The sequence below is a fragment of the Seriola lalandi genome, unplaced genomic scaffold (genome assembly GCF_002814215.2).
Source record: "Seriola lalandi dorsalis isolate HSWRI2012SDOR001 ecotype SW California unplaced genomic scaffold, Sedor1 jcf7180002052086, whole genome shotgun sequence".
Lineage (NCBI taxonomy): Eukaryota > Metazoa > Chordata > Actinopteri > Carangiformes > Carangidae > Seriola > Seriola lalandi.
Window position 1 is genome coordinate 54,091 of NW_019522639.1, and position 19,385 is coordinate 73,475.

The following is a 19,385-nucleotide window of genomic DNA, read 5'->3' on the forward strand; positions in this document are numbered from 1 at the left end:
TCTCTTCTTGCTTTATTAATAAAGCAGAATTTATAGTTGTGTGGGTTTCGCCGTATCTTTGGAGCATATGCATGTACATCAAAACCTATTATTATGTAAATACAGTCACTATAGGGTGTATAATTAAAGAACTATATAGCTAGATCTTGTACAATACATTTATCCATCTAACTTTAATATTACCGAAATACTTCTTACATTGTTGATCTACAACGATTCTGCCTGCACAAATGATGCTGGATTAGCTCTCTGAGTATAGACCCGTTAAAAATGATCGCTCTGTCTCACTGCTTCTCTCAAAACTACAAATCCAAAAAATTTGCTTTAACAACAGTAACCAGACTCAAAATCGCATACCCAACAGTAATGTCGAAGATGTTGGAGCCAACGGAGCTGGATACAGCCATATCACCCAGCCCCTTGCGTGCCACAATAACACTGGTGATGAGGTCAGGGATGGAGGTTCCAGCTGCTAATATAGTCAGGCCCATAATCTCCTCTGTAATCCCGATGGTCTCTCCAACCTGCAAAAAAAAAAAAAGAAAAAAAAAAAGGAAACTAAGCTTTTGGGTAAATAAAACCTAATCTTTTGTTCCAGCTATTTTTAATTTTCTTGTGATTCTTGGGAGCTGATGGAGGTGACAAAACTGACAGCAGCCTCTCTGTTTTGAATAAGACAGTATTATTTATAATACTTCTATAATAGTATAGTATATTCATAATAATTTATGATTGGGTGGATTATAGAATTGGTTTCATTTTAAATGTCAAGGACAGGAAATTGGGAGAAAAGACGGCTGCGTCTTGCCTTTGTTTTTTGACAATGATTATAATTATATAAAACCATTATTATTGCTAATGGACTGCTGTCATGATCACACTTATTTTCATTCACTTATTTTTACAATACCATGATGTCCTAAGAAGTAAACAGGCCTTTGAGAACTTTGTACCTGGTGAGCCCACCACACCATCAGGTATGAGAAGGCTGCAATCCAGCAGATGGCTCCCAAGAAGGTGACGGGGAAGAACTTCTTTGACGACTGACAGACAAAGAGAAAAGACAGTGAATAGTCAATTTAGCAGCAAATGCAGACTCATCCAGATAAAACTGATGACACGCAACACACACCTGTTTCCTGACGTCAGGCAGCGTTAGCCACAGGGGGAGGACGATAGGCATGATGAAGAGGTAGGTGAAGCGCTTGCGGTTGGATTCGGGCCAGGACAGGCTCAGAGGCTGGTCCTCTTCCTCCTCATCCTCGGCCTGAGAGGGGACAGGGGAGAAAAGAAAAAGGTCAGGAGATCAGAACGGGCAATACCCCTTAGAGCATGCACTTTGTTTATTTTAGGATGTCCTGTTCGGGTGTCCACATAATTTAATTTACCATATGGGAATAAATATCACACAATATGAGGCAAAGCACTGAGCAACACCGAGCTGAGTCGTGCTTTTTGCATGTACCTACAGGAGTGTCTGAAAAATTCATTACACTCCAAGTGTCTGTTTAGCTTGATATTTTGTCTCATTGGGATAGACCTCTCCATAGCAGCTATCCGGAGTCAGGCGGTACTCTTGCAGCACAAGCACTTCAAGAGAGAGAAGACAGCAGAGTTCTGCAGAAATTGATGGCAGGACCTGGTTGTGCACGTGCCTTTGCTCTGCTGTGACCTTAAGACAGAGGAGTCTGATGACTGTGATTTGGGAGATTGCACTGAGCCTGAAGGGCTCTGCCTCTCCAGTCATCAGGGGCTCATCACTACTGACTGCTGATTCTGGCTGCACCGGCAGACCCCCGGGGTCTGATTGGACCTGCCACTGGAATGCCAAGTGAGCCAAAGACTGTCACCTCTCTGGATCAGCCCCAAAAAGCTGTCACTGTCTGACAGGGAAAAGGAAAAAGAAAGAAAACTGAATTATCTTTTCATATACCTGTTTGGTTTTGTGCCTACTTATGTAAAATCAGACTCTCAAACAAACACTCTGCTTCTTGTAAACTTTGATGGTACAACAACAAAGCCTACTGAGAGTGGAAAGATGTCTTGGGTCCCTTTGTATCCAATTATACAGGATGCTAAGGAGCCGTGGGGACCTGTGGAGGACAGGTCCACACATGCAGATCTCAGCAGAACACACTGATAACCTAGAATTAGTCTCTTGTCATTTTGACAGTGACATTAGCAAAGTGTAAAAAAAAAAAAAAAAAAACACGCAGCAAAACAGTGCAAAAGGCATACAGTAGGAGGAAAAACAAAAAGTAGGACAGATGTTGATAACAGATGTTGCTCAGTAAATAATCATTTTCTCAAGAAAATAATTTAAGTCTTAACTGCTTTAATCATGTCAGCTAAGCGTGCCCAGAGAGTGAAGCAGAAGTCTTTAAAGATGGCTACTGCACGAATCATGAATCATATGGAGCTTATCCTGCTGTGACAGCTACTGCTGTTGAGTATTGCCTGGTAACCTTGGTAATCAGAGCTGCCAAACAAAAGGCAGTGCTTGCATCACTTATGTTCAGCATCCTGATTTCTCCTCCTCTCAATATCCAGATGGCTGTATTGTTGTCTGTTAAGAGGCCTAAAACCAAAAACCTGAGGCTTTGTGAAGATCGATTCTGAACCTAATCCAGTGTTTTTCAGAGATGTAAAGATATGCGGTTTTCATTAGTGTTACTATGTACTGATTCCAGTGTCTGCCAGATATTAATAGCAACAAAAGCTTCTTATGTGCTAACAGGAAAAGCTGCATTATATTGCAGTTTGCCCTGACGCTCTTTCATGGGTATGTATACTGCATGCAGGTGAGTCCAGGTATTTCCGGCTGACATCACACACCACAAGTCTGTCGGTTGTCTATTTATGATTTGCTTTACTTGCTTTCTGTGCTAAAGTACCCCATAGAGCTGGCACTCACTCCTCTGACTTGGTTCCCAAATGCCAGCCCCTTGGGGGCCCTTCCTGCCCTGTGGTGCCTCAGTCGGCAACACTGCCAACTCCAAGCTTAAAGGCACTGACTTTTACCAGGCTCCACAGAGCTGCAAGGGGAGGCGTGACATTTGCTTTATTTTTTTTTTCCACCTGGAGGGAAGCGTTGGTGCTGGCCCCTGGTGTGAGGCAACAAAGCGTGCAAATGGTTAAAAAAAATGTCCAAAGAGCTGCGAAGAGGCGGCTGATGGATTACTCTGTTGATCCAACTTGTAGTAACATGGAATGGACAAAAGCAAATATCTGTCTGAAATGACTTACTATTCTTTCTCAATATGCTAATCACACAGCGCAGGTGTGAGCTGAGACCATAGAAAGCAGCGCTCCAGGATGCACACAGTTAAAAATCAGATCCTTTAAGTGTTTGTGTGTGTTTTGTGGAAAAAAAACATTGAATTTTCATCATGTACCTGATTGTGATGCTTTTCTCCACTAACTAACTCATTTCTTTTAATAGTTAGACTATTTTTGTCACATTTTTTACACGACAGTTTCATCTCTTTGTTTTATTCATTTTTTTTGGCCCCAGCTGGATATGAAATTTTCATTCAATTTAGCTAAAGAAAAGCAAACACATAAAGAAAGGATAAACACATGATACACACAATGTTTTTTCAAATCCTTTTAGTTGTGATGAAGTCAGTAGGATGAGTCATAAGATCCTGTCGGTTACGATTTCCTTTAGTTTCCCAGTATGTTATTTCAAGAAATGATTACAGGAGCTTTACACACTCATAAATATTCAAAATGTGTGTTGAAAGTAGAAAATCCTGAACATGTTTTTACAGAAAGGCAATTTGCTGTAAGTCATTGACTGAATGTGCTCATCATTCACTTTTATTCAAAATAAACCCCTTAATTTCTGCTGTTTTGGGAAATATGACAATTTATGATCATTTGTCTCAGCACAGCTCTCAAGGGTTTTAACAAAAAAAAATGAAGCTGGGAAATTGTGCTAGAAGTCTGCTGCAGATTTTAATTTGACCTTAACTATCCCCTTATTCCCCAATCTTGGTTGCCAAGGCATCCAGGAGGAATTGAACAATTAGTATGACGGGGCCTCTGGCGGCATATGAAGGTGTGAGCTGTTTCCAGCTACTTCCTGGCTGACACAGACAGGTGCACTGTGGGACAGACCTCTAAAAATAGCAGCATGTGAGAATTTGGCATGCCAATAAGCGTTCAGCTCCTCCAAAATCTGTGAATTACCACCTGAAAAAGGTGTTTCTGTGTTCCATCTATCAGGTTTTCCACCTTCACCTTTTGAAGCGAGTCTAAAAATTGTCTGCATTGCCTACTTTGTTTTTATAGACACAAATATTTTCAGCTTCAGGGGAGTGATGACAGTTTTATCAGAAAAGACTATTATTAACCCAAGAGTGCGAGATCAATCTGAAAACAACTTGGTGCAATGGAATAAATCAATACACACATGGCTATGTTGCGAGTCAGAGCTCATCTTTAGGTGTTTCTTGTACAGACTATTCTGAGATCCTCCTATATGTGTCCTCAAAGTGCTACAGTCAATCTACAGTATTAGTAAGTAAGTGCAGAAAGATCTTTTTCTTTGAAGAATTTTTGGTTCCGACTACACAGTGTACTAGAAAAGTCATATTCATAGACTGGGCTTTGATTCAAGGATGCATCGTGCAAGATTAAAAACCTCCTGTCCCTCCAGTATTGTGGAGGCCTTTGGATGAAAAGCTACTGGCCACATTACAGTTTATTTGCAAAACCTTTACAAATTCCTGCAACACAAGATCATTCGAAAGAAAAAAAGAATGATATTAAACCGAGTTAGCAGCTTGAATCGAGGTAAACGGCATCAGATTAACCCAGTCTATAAAATTTATTAAGAAAGATTATTGTGAAAATGTGGGAGCCTACAACTCAGAGCTGAAAACCATTTTGCAAGATGAAAATCATTTCAAATACTGAGGAATAGATTTATAAGAAAAATGAGGCAGCATTTGTGCATCTCAAATCTTCAACTGAGCGCATCAAACCTAATTGTGATACTATTTACGCCTGGCATTTATTCTGCTAAAATCTTTACATGTATTTACACACTTTAGTTACCTCTTTATATAGTAGTTTACACTGAATGTGGCAAAGTTTAACATTCATATGCAGGATTCAAATGGTGTGCACAGGGGGATTCACAAAAGATGTAGCATGCACGCATTGCGTTGGCACAAGAACAGCTTATAAAGAACACACAAGTTACATGAGTTGCTCATCTTCATCTGTTGTATTTTTTACAGAAAATTTGAAAAGATTTCCCTGAGGAGTTCCTGAGATATTGGGCCAAAACTGTGTTTTGTGTGGTCACAGTGACCTTTGACCTTTGAGCACCAATATCAAATCTAATCAGTTCGTCCTGGCTCCCAAATGAATGTTTGTGCCAAGTTTGAGGAGCTTCTCTCAAGGCATTACAGAGATATCACATTCACAGGGCCATAACCTTGTTAAGTGAGGTCACCGTGACCTTGACCCTTGACCTTTGACCACCAAAATGTAATAAGTTCATCCTTTAGTCCAAATGAATATTTGTTGAATTTGAAGAAATTCCCTCAAGGTGTTCCTGAGATATTGCGTTAACACCATGATGAAAATACAACTTTTCACAGTGTTGAAAAAGAGTAGCAGGGTCCAGTTTGTCTTGGGGTTACTCTTGGTCATCGCAATGTAACGAGTGAGAATTACCAACACGCCTGTCTCTTCTGCCTGCTTCCTTCTCAGTGTGCCACTTTGAATCGCTGCCCTCTTGCAGCAGGACCGTCTGCTTGCCCGGCGGGTCGCCGCGTCCCACCCTCATCGCTCATGCCAGTACAACAGCTTCGGCGGCCGTTTTAAGACTCTCTGTGCCTGGCCGTACGTCAAAGACTGTGTGTGTTTGTGCTGGGGCATGTGGGAGAGTGTGTTTGTTTCGAGCACCCAGCAGCGGGGAGCAGCAGGTGAGTGAGGAGTGTGATTACAGAACTCAGTGGGAGTAGGCGGGTCTTTGGCAGGTCTGGCTGAAGATGGAGGAACTCGCCCAAGTGCATGCTGGGAAATTATCAGCAGTAGTGACCTGTGTCATAGTCAGCGCAACCTTTGCATCAATCACACTCAAGGTGAAACACATTCACAGATGAGAGGCATAAAATATTCATAAATGCCTCTCTGACTTAGATACCAGTCTCTCAGGTTTGTTGCCTTTTCATAACACGAGCCAGTTCGTTGGCTCGGGAATATTTTGGGTGGGGAAAAAAAAAAAAGAAAAAAAAAAGAGTTTGGTAGCATGGTGTGTACATGTTCATTTCCTGTGATTTCTTACCGTCTCCCCCTCTTGCCCCGCCGTTCCATTCATGGGTGGTGTAACTTCCACTTCCACACTGGAGCTGTTAGGAAGGTTCTTGTCTGTGGGACATTTGAAGAACAATTAAAACAAAAAGCATTTAAAGGAACAAAAGCTGTCATTGCTCCAAATAGACACAAGAGTGTGAGATGTTATGACGTGCAGCGAGGTAGGAGTGTGTGTATGTCCCTCTGTGTATGAACGTGAACGTGCTTGTCTGAGGCTGTTACCATCATCTCTCTCTCTCATCATTTCCTGGTGGCTGATATGACTCCATTTCATTTGAGGCCAGACTTAGTTAACAGCCCTTATTAAAATACAAAGAGCCGAAAGCCATGTAATCAGGTGATAAAACTATAATTGCCGTGGAAATTGCTTTAATCCGAGTGTGGTTGTCACACAATTAGAAACATTCACAGATAGATAATGTGACTTGATACAACTATCATCCAACACACGACCTCACTCCTTTGCTTGGATGCTGTGATATTACAGATAAAATGGGATATGAATCTAATCACATGCATAATACACCAAACTAGTCAGACAGTAAATCTTTTCCTACAGACACCACAGGCTAAATTTAAGATATGTGAGGCCTGAAAGACCAGTCATGCATTTTGATTAAGATGGTAATATGTTAATGCGGTTCCGTTAGCATAATTTTGCCTTGTTGATAAACATCTATGTCTCGCTTTGATTCTGCTGCTCTGACTACACTGATGTCATGAAAGCGCTTCCCCTGGCCTCCTGTGTATCCTTTGGTCCGGTGCTCTTTGAAGTGAAAAACACACATAAATAACACTTGCCAGTGACTGTGATTGATTTAAATACTGCTTGAAGACAACACTTTCAATCAATTTGGCAGTTCTTGATAATGTCATGCTTGTTTAACATCGTATGTGATGCTCATTAACTATTTCGATGGACAAATCTAACGGCCAGTATAAGGAATATTAAGCCAGGTAATGTCTAGCCATGAAGTTTTAGTGACAGGAAACTGATATTTGTGAATAATAATCTAATATTTAATTAAAGGGACAGTTCTGGGTTATATGAATATATGGGCTCTATATACAAAAATGACTTGAGTTGAAACTGGAAGCACTCTTTGCACTTGTTTGTGGACGTGTATTGTGCATAAAACTTCAGTTTATGTACTGACTAAACAAATGACACAAAACGTGTTAATTAGTGAGCTTTAGAGGTGCTGCTGAGTTTTGTTACCTTTGCACGGAGCTAGGCTAGCTGCTTCCGCCTGTTTCCCAATCTTTATGCTAAGCTAAGCTAACTGGCTGCTGGTGGTAGCTTCATATTTAACATACAAACACAAAAGAGGTATTAATCACCTCATCTAACTCAGCAAGAAAGCCAAAATTGCAAACTACTCCCTTAACATCGGAGGAACATAAATGTATCTAAGACCTTTTTTACCTGAACGGCTTGCTACTCCATTGGCCTTCTCGCTATCCTCCACTTGGCATTTCTTTTTAGCGATCTTGTGAAGGATGGATGCCTTCTCTCGAAATTTACCTGCAAAAGAATGGCCGCAGTGGTCAAACAAGGAACAAAGCGCTGAACACTGCAGCATCTTCAAAGCCTCTCGGCCTCATCCCAGTCAGAGCTCCTTCGCTGTCACCTTTGACCCCAGAGAGGTCACATTTCAAAAAGCACAGTACAGGCAAGGCAGTGGCTGTACACAAAAGTGCCATTCAAACAAAATCAACAGTCAATATGACATAGCATATCATATATTGATGATCCTGCAATGTCCTGGTCCTTTGTGGAGGCAAAACCAGCAGGGAGAGAATCTATTGTGAAGAGATCTGCCTTCTGGAGGTCAGATACACTCCTGTTCTTGTTCAGTTCTCAGATAAAAAACTCACAAGAGATGTAAGAGGCTAGTGGGGAACTAAAAGCACTCAGTGGTTTAGCTGGGGACAGCATATAAAATATCATACACAAATTAATACAGTTCAATGATAGCTGTAATTCATATATTTAATCATTATTATAATGTCTCTTTTAGCTTCATCTGTTTTTAAGCACATTATTTGTGTGCAAAGCCTGAGGAAAACAAAAATACTGTAGCATACTGTAGCATGTGAGACACATCTGCTGGTCAGAGAATTTGAACAGATCGCATGAATGTTTCATGATAATATTAATAGTTTCCATAACTTCAGTCGTTCAGGAGAGATGATGCTGTGATGCAGTAGACTGAATTGAAACCAGTCATCAATTGAACAACACAACCTTGTGGTTTACATAAGCAGCGTGCCCTTCTGACATAATAAACAACAGCTCACGCAAGGCAATTCTGTCCTTGTTGCGATGACTAGCGATGACTGGCTGCCGGCTTGTGGAACAATGCCTTTTCCGTGAAATCCCCGCGGCCTGAAATCCCCAAACGACACACACACGAACAACAATTCAGTGCTGAGACAAGAGGAACTATGATTCAAAATCATGTAGCGCAGGTTATTAACACTTGATGGCTGTGCAGGCCGGGCATATTCAGCTGTTGTAAATTTTGTGAGTGTTTTCATTTAACAACACACTGAAATTCGGACTCATCTAGTTCTTTTGGTGTAAAACCTCTTGCGCATCATTAACCGTGTCGCTGTCATGTATCCATATTTAATTTCACTGACTTCCTATGCGTGCCAGCCTTTGCATGCTTGTCCTGCCTAGTCCCAATCAGCCCACTGCAATCAATCTGAAAGATTTTTTTTTTTTCATTTTTAGAGGGCATGGCTGATTTGTCAGTGCTTGACACAGTGACGCATCAATACGTACTCCACCCAGCCATGTCAACACTGTCTGTGACCTTCTGGCAAAATCATTAACCACCCCAAGTCACTGCCGGCCTTCCTCCTGTCTCCTCGGCCTCACTCTACATTTCTCCATCGCTTGGGTTTTTCTCACTAATCTATCTTAGGCAAACGTCATCTTTCTCTTACTTTGTCTTTTTGTTGTTTGGCATCACACAGCCCTTCCCCACCCTTCTCTCTCTCTTTTTCACACACACATGCACACAAAGACACACACACACACACACACACACACACACACACACACACACACACACACACACACACACATATGCTGTACATTTTCACAAGACGGCATCAAATGTTCCACTGCCTTGACATCACTCACCTTAGGCGGTCACTGTCAGTTGGTTGTGTATGGTAGTGAGTGTGTGTCTGTGTGTGTTCATTTGATACAAATGTGGGTGTGACACCATTGTCTCTGTTTGGATATACAAGTCTTTAATGTTGAAGAAACCCACTCTGGCATGAGGTTTCAGTACTAGCTGTGAAAACATTTCTACAAAGACCCACAAAGGCAGAATGCATTAACCACAGACAGTGAAGTTAAAAAAGAAGTTAGAAAAAAGGGTTTAAAGTTCTCTAGCCGATCAGCAAACTGCATAACAGATACAAATCTATATCTGTTTATGCTAATTATTTTACCACTTCTCACCTAGGAAAATACAGATTATTTACAAGCCAAAGCTTAAATCTATCAATATAACAAATGAATTCATAATTTAATACATTCAGATGTGTGATTTAAAGACTAGCGTAACTACACCAAAACATGTGGATTCCAGTAGAGTCAAAAGCTGAGCTGATAGCTGCTGAGATCTGCTAAGCTAGTTAGTTTTAGCTGCCTCAATTTAGTAGCTACTGCTTCTTTTAATTATGTGAAATGATAAGCTAAATTACCAAAGTATCAATTAAAATGTTTTTTTTGTTTTTTTTATGTACAGACTAGCAAACTAAACTTAATGGTAATCAAAAAGTGTAGTAAAGTAAAAGTAAAAGTAAGTAAAAGTAAAGTTTTAGCATTAGCTAAGGCTAGCCATGGCAATCTCACTGGCTGGCTTTCACCTGATACAGCGCTCTTACTTTAGTTGTTTTTCGGGTTATTTCTCTGTGTGTGCAACAGCAGCTTCTGCAGTCCACTGTTCACCAAACCACCGTCTAGTTACTGAAGACTGGGCAGAAAAACACAGCCAGAGTGCAGTTACTAACCTCTAGCTCTGTTTTGTAGTTATTGCAAATTTCTTTCCAGAGAAATTATACATTTTTCATTGCATAATAATTTTAGAAAAACAGTTTAAAGTCTCAATTATGTAGCTACTGCGTTTTGCCTTTGTGGGGTTAGTGTTGAAATATCATCATGCTTTAGTTTTTAGGGCAAACAAAAAAAGAAAAAAAGCTCATCACAACCTCATAGTTCCCTCAGGTGCATTAATCAAAGTGAGGACAAGGCCCAAATGTTTCAGTTCAAATAAAAGCTTAAACATTAAAAACCAATTAAGATCAAGTTTTTCTTGATTAAATGGCTGTGTTGAGTCTGTGCAGCATGGGAAAAAGAAATCCCGGGAGGTCCATTTAAGGTGCACACATTGTCAAAACCACAAAATTTACATAATGATGAAGCTCTTTAAGAATAACCAAAAGCAAAGCCCTTCCCTCGCCGTCTTATACAGCCGCTCATTTCCCTGCCAGCTCTGCCTGTTACACAACCACTGGGTGGATGAGTCACTCCAGTTTGCCACATTCAGCAACGTAAGTCTTACGTGTGTGCACCCGCTGCTGGTGCAAGTGGAACCTCAGAGTGAGCGCTGAGGCATGAATGATGTATTTCTCAGAGACACAGATGGGTAACAGGGCCAAAGAAAGAAAGAGAAAGAGAAAAAGAAAAAGAAAAAAGAAAAAAGAAAAACCTTGATCCTTGTGTTTTCTCAGTGTGAGAGTGTGGGGCGGGAATGGTATGCTTTGCATCTGTATGTGTGTTTGTGTGTGGTTTTTACATGCCTGCATAAGGAAGAGTAAATGTTTTCAAAATTTGTCCAAAAATCCAAAGAAGCAGTTGTGGTTTTCTCACAGAATCAAACATCAGCATGATTTCTTTAAAATATCTTGTTAATAAATTGAATAAAAATCCATAAAAACACTACACACATTAATACACAATATGTATGTACATATTCTCTGGGCTGAAATAAAAAATAAACCAAAAATAAAAATGAGAGTACAACGCAAATTCAAAAAAATGGCATGATTACCATGATTTGCACTTATGTCAGTGAAATCTCAGAGAGGTTGTCAAACTTAAAAGCAAAACTGTGCAAACTGTATGTCACAAGCAAACAAAAAAATGGGGCTGGGGTGCTGTTTCATGATCGAGATGGAGAAAAACCAAGAGGGATGACAGAAGCTGACTCAAAGAATCAAGTAGTGAAAACTTTCAGGCTTACCTTCCTCAGTCATTGAGTGATAATATTTTAGTTTCCCATAAGTCCCAAGCTCTACAACATCACAGCAAAAGACAAAGGTAAGGCAACGAACACACAGAGAAAAGGAAAAGAGTGAACATGACAGAACAAAGACAGGTCTGCTGGTTCTACATCATACTGTACAAACACTCACACAGGCACAAGGTGACACACAGAAAGACAAAGTCTCTCAGAGTCATCACTGCATAAGTGCAAAACAAAGCAGCAAGGATTGAATTACAAGTAAAAAAATACATTATAGTCTTACAGTAATTCAGTCTGATAAAGACTCTGCCAATGGCACAGGCTCTGGCTATTAGAGATTTGCTAGAAAAAGGGAGGGGGAGGGGGCGATAAAAACACTACTATAAAAAATAATAATAAAAAGATTCATACAATGATATCTTAATAAACAAACAGAACAGGAAAGTCAGAAGAATATTTACTGGGTCAACATGCAACAAAAAGATGAGTCCTCCTCTCCTCTGCACGCAAGCTTATTCAAAGGCTTGATGAGTCAGCATTTTATTTCCACAAAGAACCCTGAACAATTAATTTGATTCCCTTACTGTAGCAGTTCTTCGCGCCACAGTAAGAAGAAAGTCAGCACAGCTGCATGATGAATTAGCCGGGAATTCAAACCTGCAGCAACAGCTGAAGTCAAGCAGCAGAACATAAGACACCGGACCACAAGACTCCACCTCCCATACTGCACCTTGTCGTGGAAAAGTAGTTCACAGCTTTGACAGGAGAATTCTGCTTGGTTTTTTGTCAAATAGTGGCGAAATAAAGTCTCATTTGTACATTATCATTACTATTTCACAGGTGCAAAATACAGTGCCCTTTTTAAAGGGTCAGCTCATCTGAGCTAATTTTTTTTCTCACCTTATTTGCCACAGTTTTCAGATATCAGGCTCTGAGATTTTTGTCTCCACCTCAAAACAATGGAGGTGATAGAAAACTGTATCTTTTTCAGGACACAATGTCCCCACAGATCAGATTTCTTTGGAACTACTTTTTGACCAAAAAAGTAGTCCTTATAAAAATGCTTGACAGAATGTTCTGGGAAATATAACAACCGCAGCTCCAAACAGACTTTAGATCCCTTAGCTCTAATGGGCAGGGTGGTAAAACCACACACGTCACGAACTCATCAGTGTAATTTATGCTAAGTGGATGGACCTCACCGACAATGTGGAGGCAGAATAATAATAACCTTTTCATCTTAAAATCCATTCTTGGTAAGCTTCCTGTTTCCCTCAATAAAAAGCTTTCTCCTGTTTTAAACAGACATGACAACAAATCATCAAGGTGGATAATCCTGATGATGGGGCACGAGGAGGCTGTTCTGTACTTGGTGAAACTGTAAGACAAGCTTCATTTTAACACTGCCTTCATACCAAACACCGTATTTAACACCCACGTTATAAAACATTTAACTTTTAAAATCGAGCTAAATTCGTACATGTAGTAGGTATACAATACAGTAAGTCCTGTATATGCCCACACCCACAAGCCCACGTGCACTCACACTAATATCCAACTCTGCGCAACAGTGGGCGACCACTCCACTCACATGTGAGAGGATTATGGTGCGAATCTCATGCCAAATGCAAGACTTGGCAGCCCTGAAAACACAATCTAATGAGATGAAAACACATTCCATTGCAGAGTGTCTTGCTCATCTGCTGCACTCCCAGACAAGTGCCTCAATCCCATATGATTAGACGATTTGGGTTTGAAGTGCACTATCACTGTGAGGCCGGCCTCTAACTCAGGCTACTCTGAGGGCAATTAACCCACAGCACAATCACCGCTCGCACAGTCGCCGTCTGTTCGCCCTCTGCAACCGACGAGAGAGGGAGGCTTGTTGTTGTTTACCAGGGGCCCTCTTGTCCTTGTGGTGTGACCTCTAAACCTCTGGTGAGCCGTGTGCAAGAGCGTGTGTGTGTGCAGGCCCGTTCTGTCTGCTGGGGGTTGGGGTGTCAGGGAAATTCACAGTCTGTGCTGAGGTAAAAAGGCTTTTAACATTGATTCTTTCACCCCCCCGGCACAGGGTGGCTCAGAGGGCGCGGGAGGGGGGTGTGACGTGACGTGTGTGTGTGTGTGTGTGTGTGTTGGTGTTGGTGTATGAGTATAGTGGAGGGATGATAGGTTAATGAATGTGGTTGGCTGGTCACAGTTACATAACATACTGGAGGTGTGATTATCTATCAAAACAAAATGAAGGGGGGCATGGTTTTAAGGCAATATCTGCTCAAAAAAGATGGATCCTTATACACATTTAAATATACAGAATAAAAAGGAATAGTTTCAGATTTTGAGAAATACATGTACTTGTTTTCTTGCTGAGGGGTAAATGAAAAGACTGATAAGAATCTCATAAATGTATAATATATGAATTAAGGGGCAGCCTCTTTCTTCAGCAGGTGCAGTGACTTCTCAGCCAATTGTGTGGCAACCTCAATGTGGTGCTGGTCGTTACCTTGGAACAGAGCCAAGGTAGCCCTTTCCCCAGTTCCAGTTTTTATGCTGAGCTAACTGGTTGTTGGTTGTAGCTTCATACAGTATTTACAGTGCAGATATGAGATATCGATCTGCCTCTAACTCAAGCAAATGAACGATTCCCCTACTGCCTAATTATTAATTTAAAAATGACTGTCATATACAGAATATTATGTGAACAATAGCCTACGCTGTCTTTTATAATAATATGTAACAAAATTTGACATCACCTACTTTTATTAATCCGGATAATAACGGTAAACATATGGAAAAAAAATAGTTGTAAATACAGTATCATATGTATACTACATTTTTCAATACACACGAAGATGATTCCATTTCAAACAAATGCCTTTATCATGTTGGTGTCAGTGTCATATGTAATCTATTGTAAAAAGTTTTTTAACAGTGTTAGACTAAAACAAATAATGAAAAACCTAAAGCAGAATGTCAATATGTTATATCTACATAAATGGAAATTATATTTCCACTGTACAGTGAGTGGGAGGTCAGTGACAGTGAGTGCATTATTGAACCATGTGATCAATGGGGCCCTGGGTCACCACACAGACAGTACTGCTCGCAGGGGTAGGGTGGTGACATTAGTGTACAAAATGATGTACACTAATAAACCCCTTTTGCCACCCTTGTGGTATTTCCTTCCGTGTCTGCATCAACAACTTCCAATGAAACAGTGCGCCACACCCTCTACTGCCTCACCAGTTTAACCAATAAGTGTACCGTCTTCTCACATGGGTGTATCATGGTTGACCCAGATGACCTCTTCCTCTCTCTCTCTGCCCAGCCTGGTGGAGGGCCTACGTACAACGCCTGCTCAATAAAATGGCCTAACGTCAACAAATATGTTCAAGGCCACATTGGCACTGTGAGCGATCGTTCCAGTATATCTGAGTGAGATAATGATCTGCAGGGAAGCATCTGATGAGATAGCTGGTCTCTGCCACCGTATTTATAGTGCTGCACTACATCATCACACAGATGAGATGTTACGTAAAAACAAGAGGAGGTTGTCGGTGTTTGAAATATATAACAAGACCAGTAATTCATTTCACCTTGATGGTTGTTAAAAATGCATGTATTTCATGAATTTACCTCTACTAAATGTTTTGTGGTCACATACAGTCATTCAGAGTCACCACAGAGCTCAGATCTCAGGGTGACAAATCTTATTGAGGGGCTTGAGCCAAAGGCATGCACGCAGCCTGAGCTCTGAGTGCTGTTTTGGGAGGCTTGTTTCAGTCATCCACTGAGGGCTCAGACAGAAGAGTGAGAGCCACTCTGCCCTTCTCCCTCCCAATCTCTCTTTGTAGTTCAATATTTGATGCCACTCCTAAGCGATATTGTTTGTAGCTCCACACTGATGGAAAAAGAGATGCAGCACTTGTACCTGGAACTAACTGTACCGGACCATTACGATGTTCTCTCCGACGAAAAACATGCAGGATTAAAGGTCTATTATTAAGCTGAAGGGCATTCACTTTAATAAGAACAGCACAAAATTTGGATGATGAATAAACATCTACTGCATCTCTCGATTTAACGCCATTGCCATTAATTGCTCTGTCAAGCTCTTATTGACTCTTATTGAAGGCTGGGGAAACAGCTGACAACTTTTCTCCATCTTCCCAGTACATTCATGAACTAAGCACAAAGTTCCCAAGTTGAGAGAATTAGGACATGATACTTAATCTCCCTCCTAGCGCAATATTTCACAGTGTAAAAGACCCTCCGGAATCCTCAAAAACATGGAGCTGAATGTCAACGTTAACAGGAAAACACAAACCACTCATTTTGGGCCTCTGTCTTTCTCACAGAGAGCAGTAACACAAAGCTAGAACAACTACAAGCAGTTCATAAGAGGAGAGAGAGGATTAGGAATAATGGGGAAAACAATGCAGAAATGGTCACAGAGGGTTTCCAGGGAGAATACATCCACAGAAGAGAATGAGATATTTGAAGGAGTCTGCAGGGATGGACAGTACAGAGTTGACATACAGCACAGCGGCGCTTGGGAAATGTATACATATGGGACACGTCGGGCAAGAGAATTGCCTCCAGGCTGTGGGAATGAGAACAAACAGATTTTTGTTTTTTTTGGGGGAGGGATACAGAAATTAGAGGAGTAACTCACCAGAGTCAGCAAATTCTGAGGGGACAGTAGAAGAAAGAGAGATAGGAAGACAGAAACAGAGAAAAGATAAATCCAGATGATATTTAATTTGATAGGGTACATTTAATCATTGAGAGGTATTATTTCAAGATGAGAAATGTGTGTTTAATTTGACATTAAAAGAGTCAACAGCCCATTTTATTATGACGGTAAATGTATTCTATTTTTTGAACTTTAATTTGACATTTTGGGGAATACGATTATTCACTTTCTGGCTGAGAGCTAAATTTGAAGTTTGGGCAAGGAGACAGGTAGCTTAGCTTAGCACAAAGATTGTAAACAGGAGGATACAGCTAGACTGGCTTTGTCCAAAGCTAAAAAAAAAAACTAACAACCAGCCCCGCTTAACTGTGTCCTGGCCCTAGCTTCCTAATTAACAGATACACGATTGGTATTAATCCTTTCATCTAACTCTGTGCAAGAAAGCTAATAACCATATTTCCCAAAATATCAAACTATTATTTCAAGAGAGACACACAGGCATCCACACGCATACTATCAGATATTCATAAACATTAACCAGGGTTTTTCCTGCATATAGTATTTAAAAGCTTTCCCACATTTCATGCTGCCTTGCCGAAACCTGGCCCTGTTTGCAATAACCAAACGCTCTTGTGTTGCATTAAATTCATCACAGCCTGTGGTGGCACTAGGTGAACACAAAATCACAGGATAATACAGTGGAAACAGCTTACAGTGATCACGTTTCTCAGGTCTTTTTTTTATATTCATTCATATGGATATCACATGAATATAAAGTAAACTCCACTGTGGTCTTCTGCTCCAAACCTAGCCTGAATGCTCCGGGTGAAAGCATTATACTCCACTCGTGTAACACACCTGCTGCAGTGAGAGAGTGGGGACGATAATTACACACTGCAAAAGTCCCAAAACGTGAGCAGGGCAGGAAACAGGAGGGCAAAATAACTCCCTGAGCCACAGCGACGAACATATCACATGTCGTGCGAGTGCGCACAGCAGGCGCGCATACACACACGCACGCAATACACTCACACTGTGAACTTGTGTTGGGAGATCAGTTACCGGTCGTTATGTGGCAGTCTATAAACCTTGTACGAATAAGTTAGTAGAGAGCGTAAGCATATGACAGCTTGCAGTAATAGGCTACAATAGTTCTCTTTTTTTTTTTTCATATGTTGTCATGTATGAAAAGACCCAAAATTAACACTGTATGTAAAATACTTGATTACTATAATTGAATTAGCCTATCTTAGCAGCATTTATATAGGAATGATTCTGTCCCAAGCTTTTTGATCTATAGAAGTGCTCAATCGCTGTCTCTGTGATCACTATGAGTGGTTTCCAGTGTACTCTAATTATAGCTGTCCATTAAAAGCAAATTTAAATTTGTTGGTTGGCCACAATACAGATTAAGTGCTGCAGGAGCTAGGGAGCAATGAAGGAATGAAAAAGTGTTTAAGCCAGGAAAACCCTATAAACACGACACATCAACACATACCAGTAAAAGTAGCACACACACGTGCGCACCTGCACGCACACACACACACACACACACACACACACACACACACCTTTAATTATCCCCACTCTAAAGTCTAACAAGTGAACAGTAACCAGCCCCCAGCACTAGCAAAACAGCCTTAGACTTTCGCTTGGCTCAGAAGCGCAGAAGACTTTATTTTGAGAAATGTCCATGAAAAATGTATGGACGGAGTCCTGCTAGCTCCCCATGGCCCTGCAGAGCTACACTTAAAACCTAAGAGCACGCAAGGACAAGCAGCACAGCCTCTGTCTTTGATGACTGCACCTGTTCATCTCTCTCCACGCCACGAGCTCACCAACAAAGTGCTGCCTTGCATTAATGTTATCAGTAAATGTGCATAGAACACAGTCGCACATCTCTGAACGGGGTCGACTTTCAGCGGACCCTTACCGTAATGCAATCAATAAAATGATTTAACACTTTTAATGAATAAGGCACATAATGAGTGCACGAGTGCATCGTTACATGTTCACTGGAGCAGGTGAAAACTTTCCAGTGTGTTAAATAGAAATGTCAAAATAATATATTCAAATCAAACTGAAGCTAGAAGTGTTGTTTTTGTTCTCTGTGGTAATTAATTCAATCGTCATTTCATGTCACACTAGTTGTTTCAGTACATTCATTCCAGATCAGTAATTTGCCAAAAGACTCAATAAATCTGATAAACTAACATCTGATAAACTAACATCCTCACATTTCTACTGTATTCACACTGACGCAACATTTGCCCATTTGACCACCTTAAATCCACTTATAAGAAACAACATGTTTTGTAACACACAAACTTCATTTGGACAAAAATTATTAGATGCATCATAGTGACTAAGACCAGAACACCAACCAAAAATTGATGGTTTCAGTCTTTTGCATGCATAATCAAGTCTATAAATTTTTCTGACGTCAAACAAGCAGTAAATATTTCAGCCTACTGTCATCAGTGCATGTTAGATGTTCCTAAGAAGACCAACTGACAAAAGGCTCCACAAGGAGCAGCAGGGTGGAGTATGTAGAACCCTCTGTTGTACATTTACAACCGACCATACTGACTTCCATTCCCCCAGCAGGCTCTGATTTACATTTTAATCACTGAGATGGAAGGATGAATACGCTGATATGGGACGCCTTGCATTCAGTGTACAAACAATGAGTTGATGCATGTTAATGGGCATTTTAAGACACGTCTTGGTACAACTTATTAATCTTTCCTGAGCTGACTCATTCTAGGTTTGGCTTTCAAGGAATGTAGAGTCATTTCGGAGAAAGCTGAAATGCCTGCTCTTGTCTGCTAATGCAATCACATCCATCCAAAGGGGGAAATATTTAGTCTGACATTGTTTTTATACTTATAAATGGCTTTTGGACCTTTTTCCATGTGGCATTTTGTTGTCTAGTAATACTTATGCTGATGTTTTCAATCAAAAAACATATACATACATCTCTGTGAAAACTAAAGGAAAAAAGGGGGAAAAGTGACATGAACCAATAAGTTGGCATTAGTATTTAACATTAATATTCATTTCTAGGGATTGGATTCGTCACATCATGA

General features: G+C 40.6%; 1 protein-coding gene across 1 annotated transcript in view; it reads right to left on the reverse strand.

Annotated features, from left to right (window-relative positions):
* LOC111649892 (sodium/potassium/calcium exchanger 2-like) overlaps positions 1-19,385 on the reverse strand; it is a 56,530-nt gene that overhangs the window by 16,031 nt on the left and 21,114 nt on the right. Inside the window, exons 4-10 of the mRNA XM_087172121.1 lie at positions 16,276-16,290; positions 11,601-11,651; positions 7,760-7,858; positions 6,305-6,387; positions 1,133-1,267; positions 954-1,043; positions 358-524 (exon numbers count right to left, since the gene is read on the reverse strand). Coding sequence (XP_087028247.1) covers positions 358-524; positions 954-1,043; positions 1,133-1,267; positions 6,305-6,387; positions 7,760-7,858; positions 11,601-11,651; positions 16,276-16,290 — 640 coding nt within the window. The remainder of the gene's footprint in view (positions 1-357; positions 525-953; positions 1,044-1,132; positions 1,268-6,304; positions 6,388-7,759; positions 7,859-11,600; positions 11,652-16,275; positions 16,291-19,385) is intronic.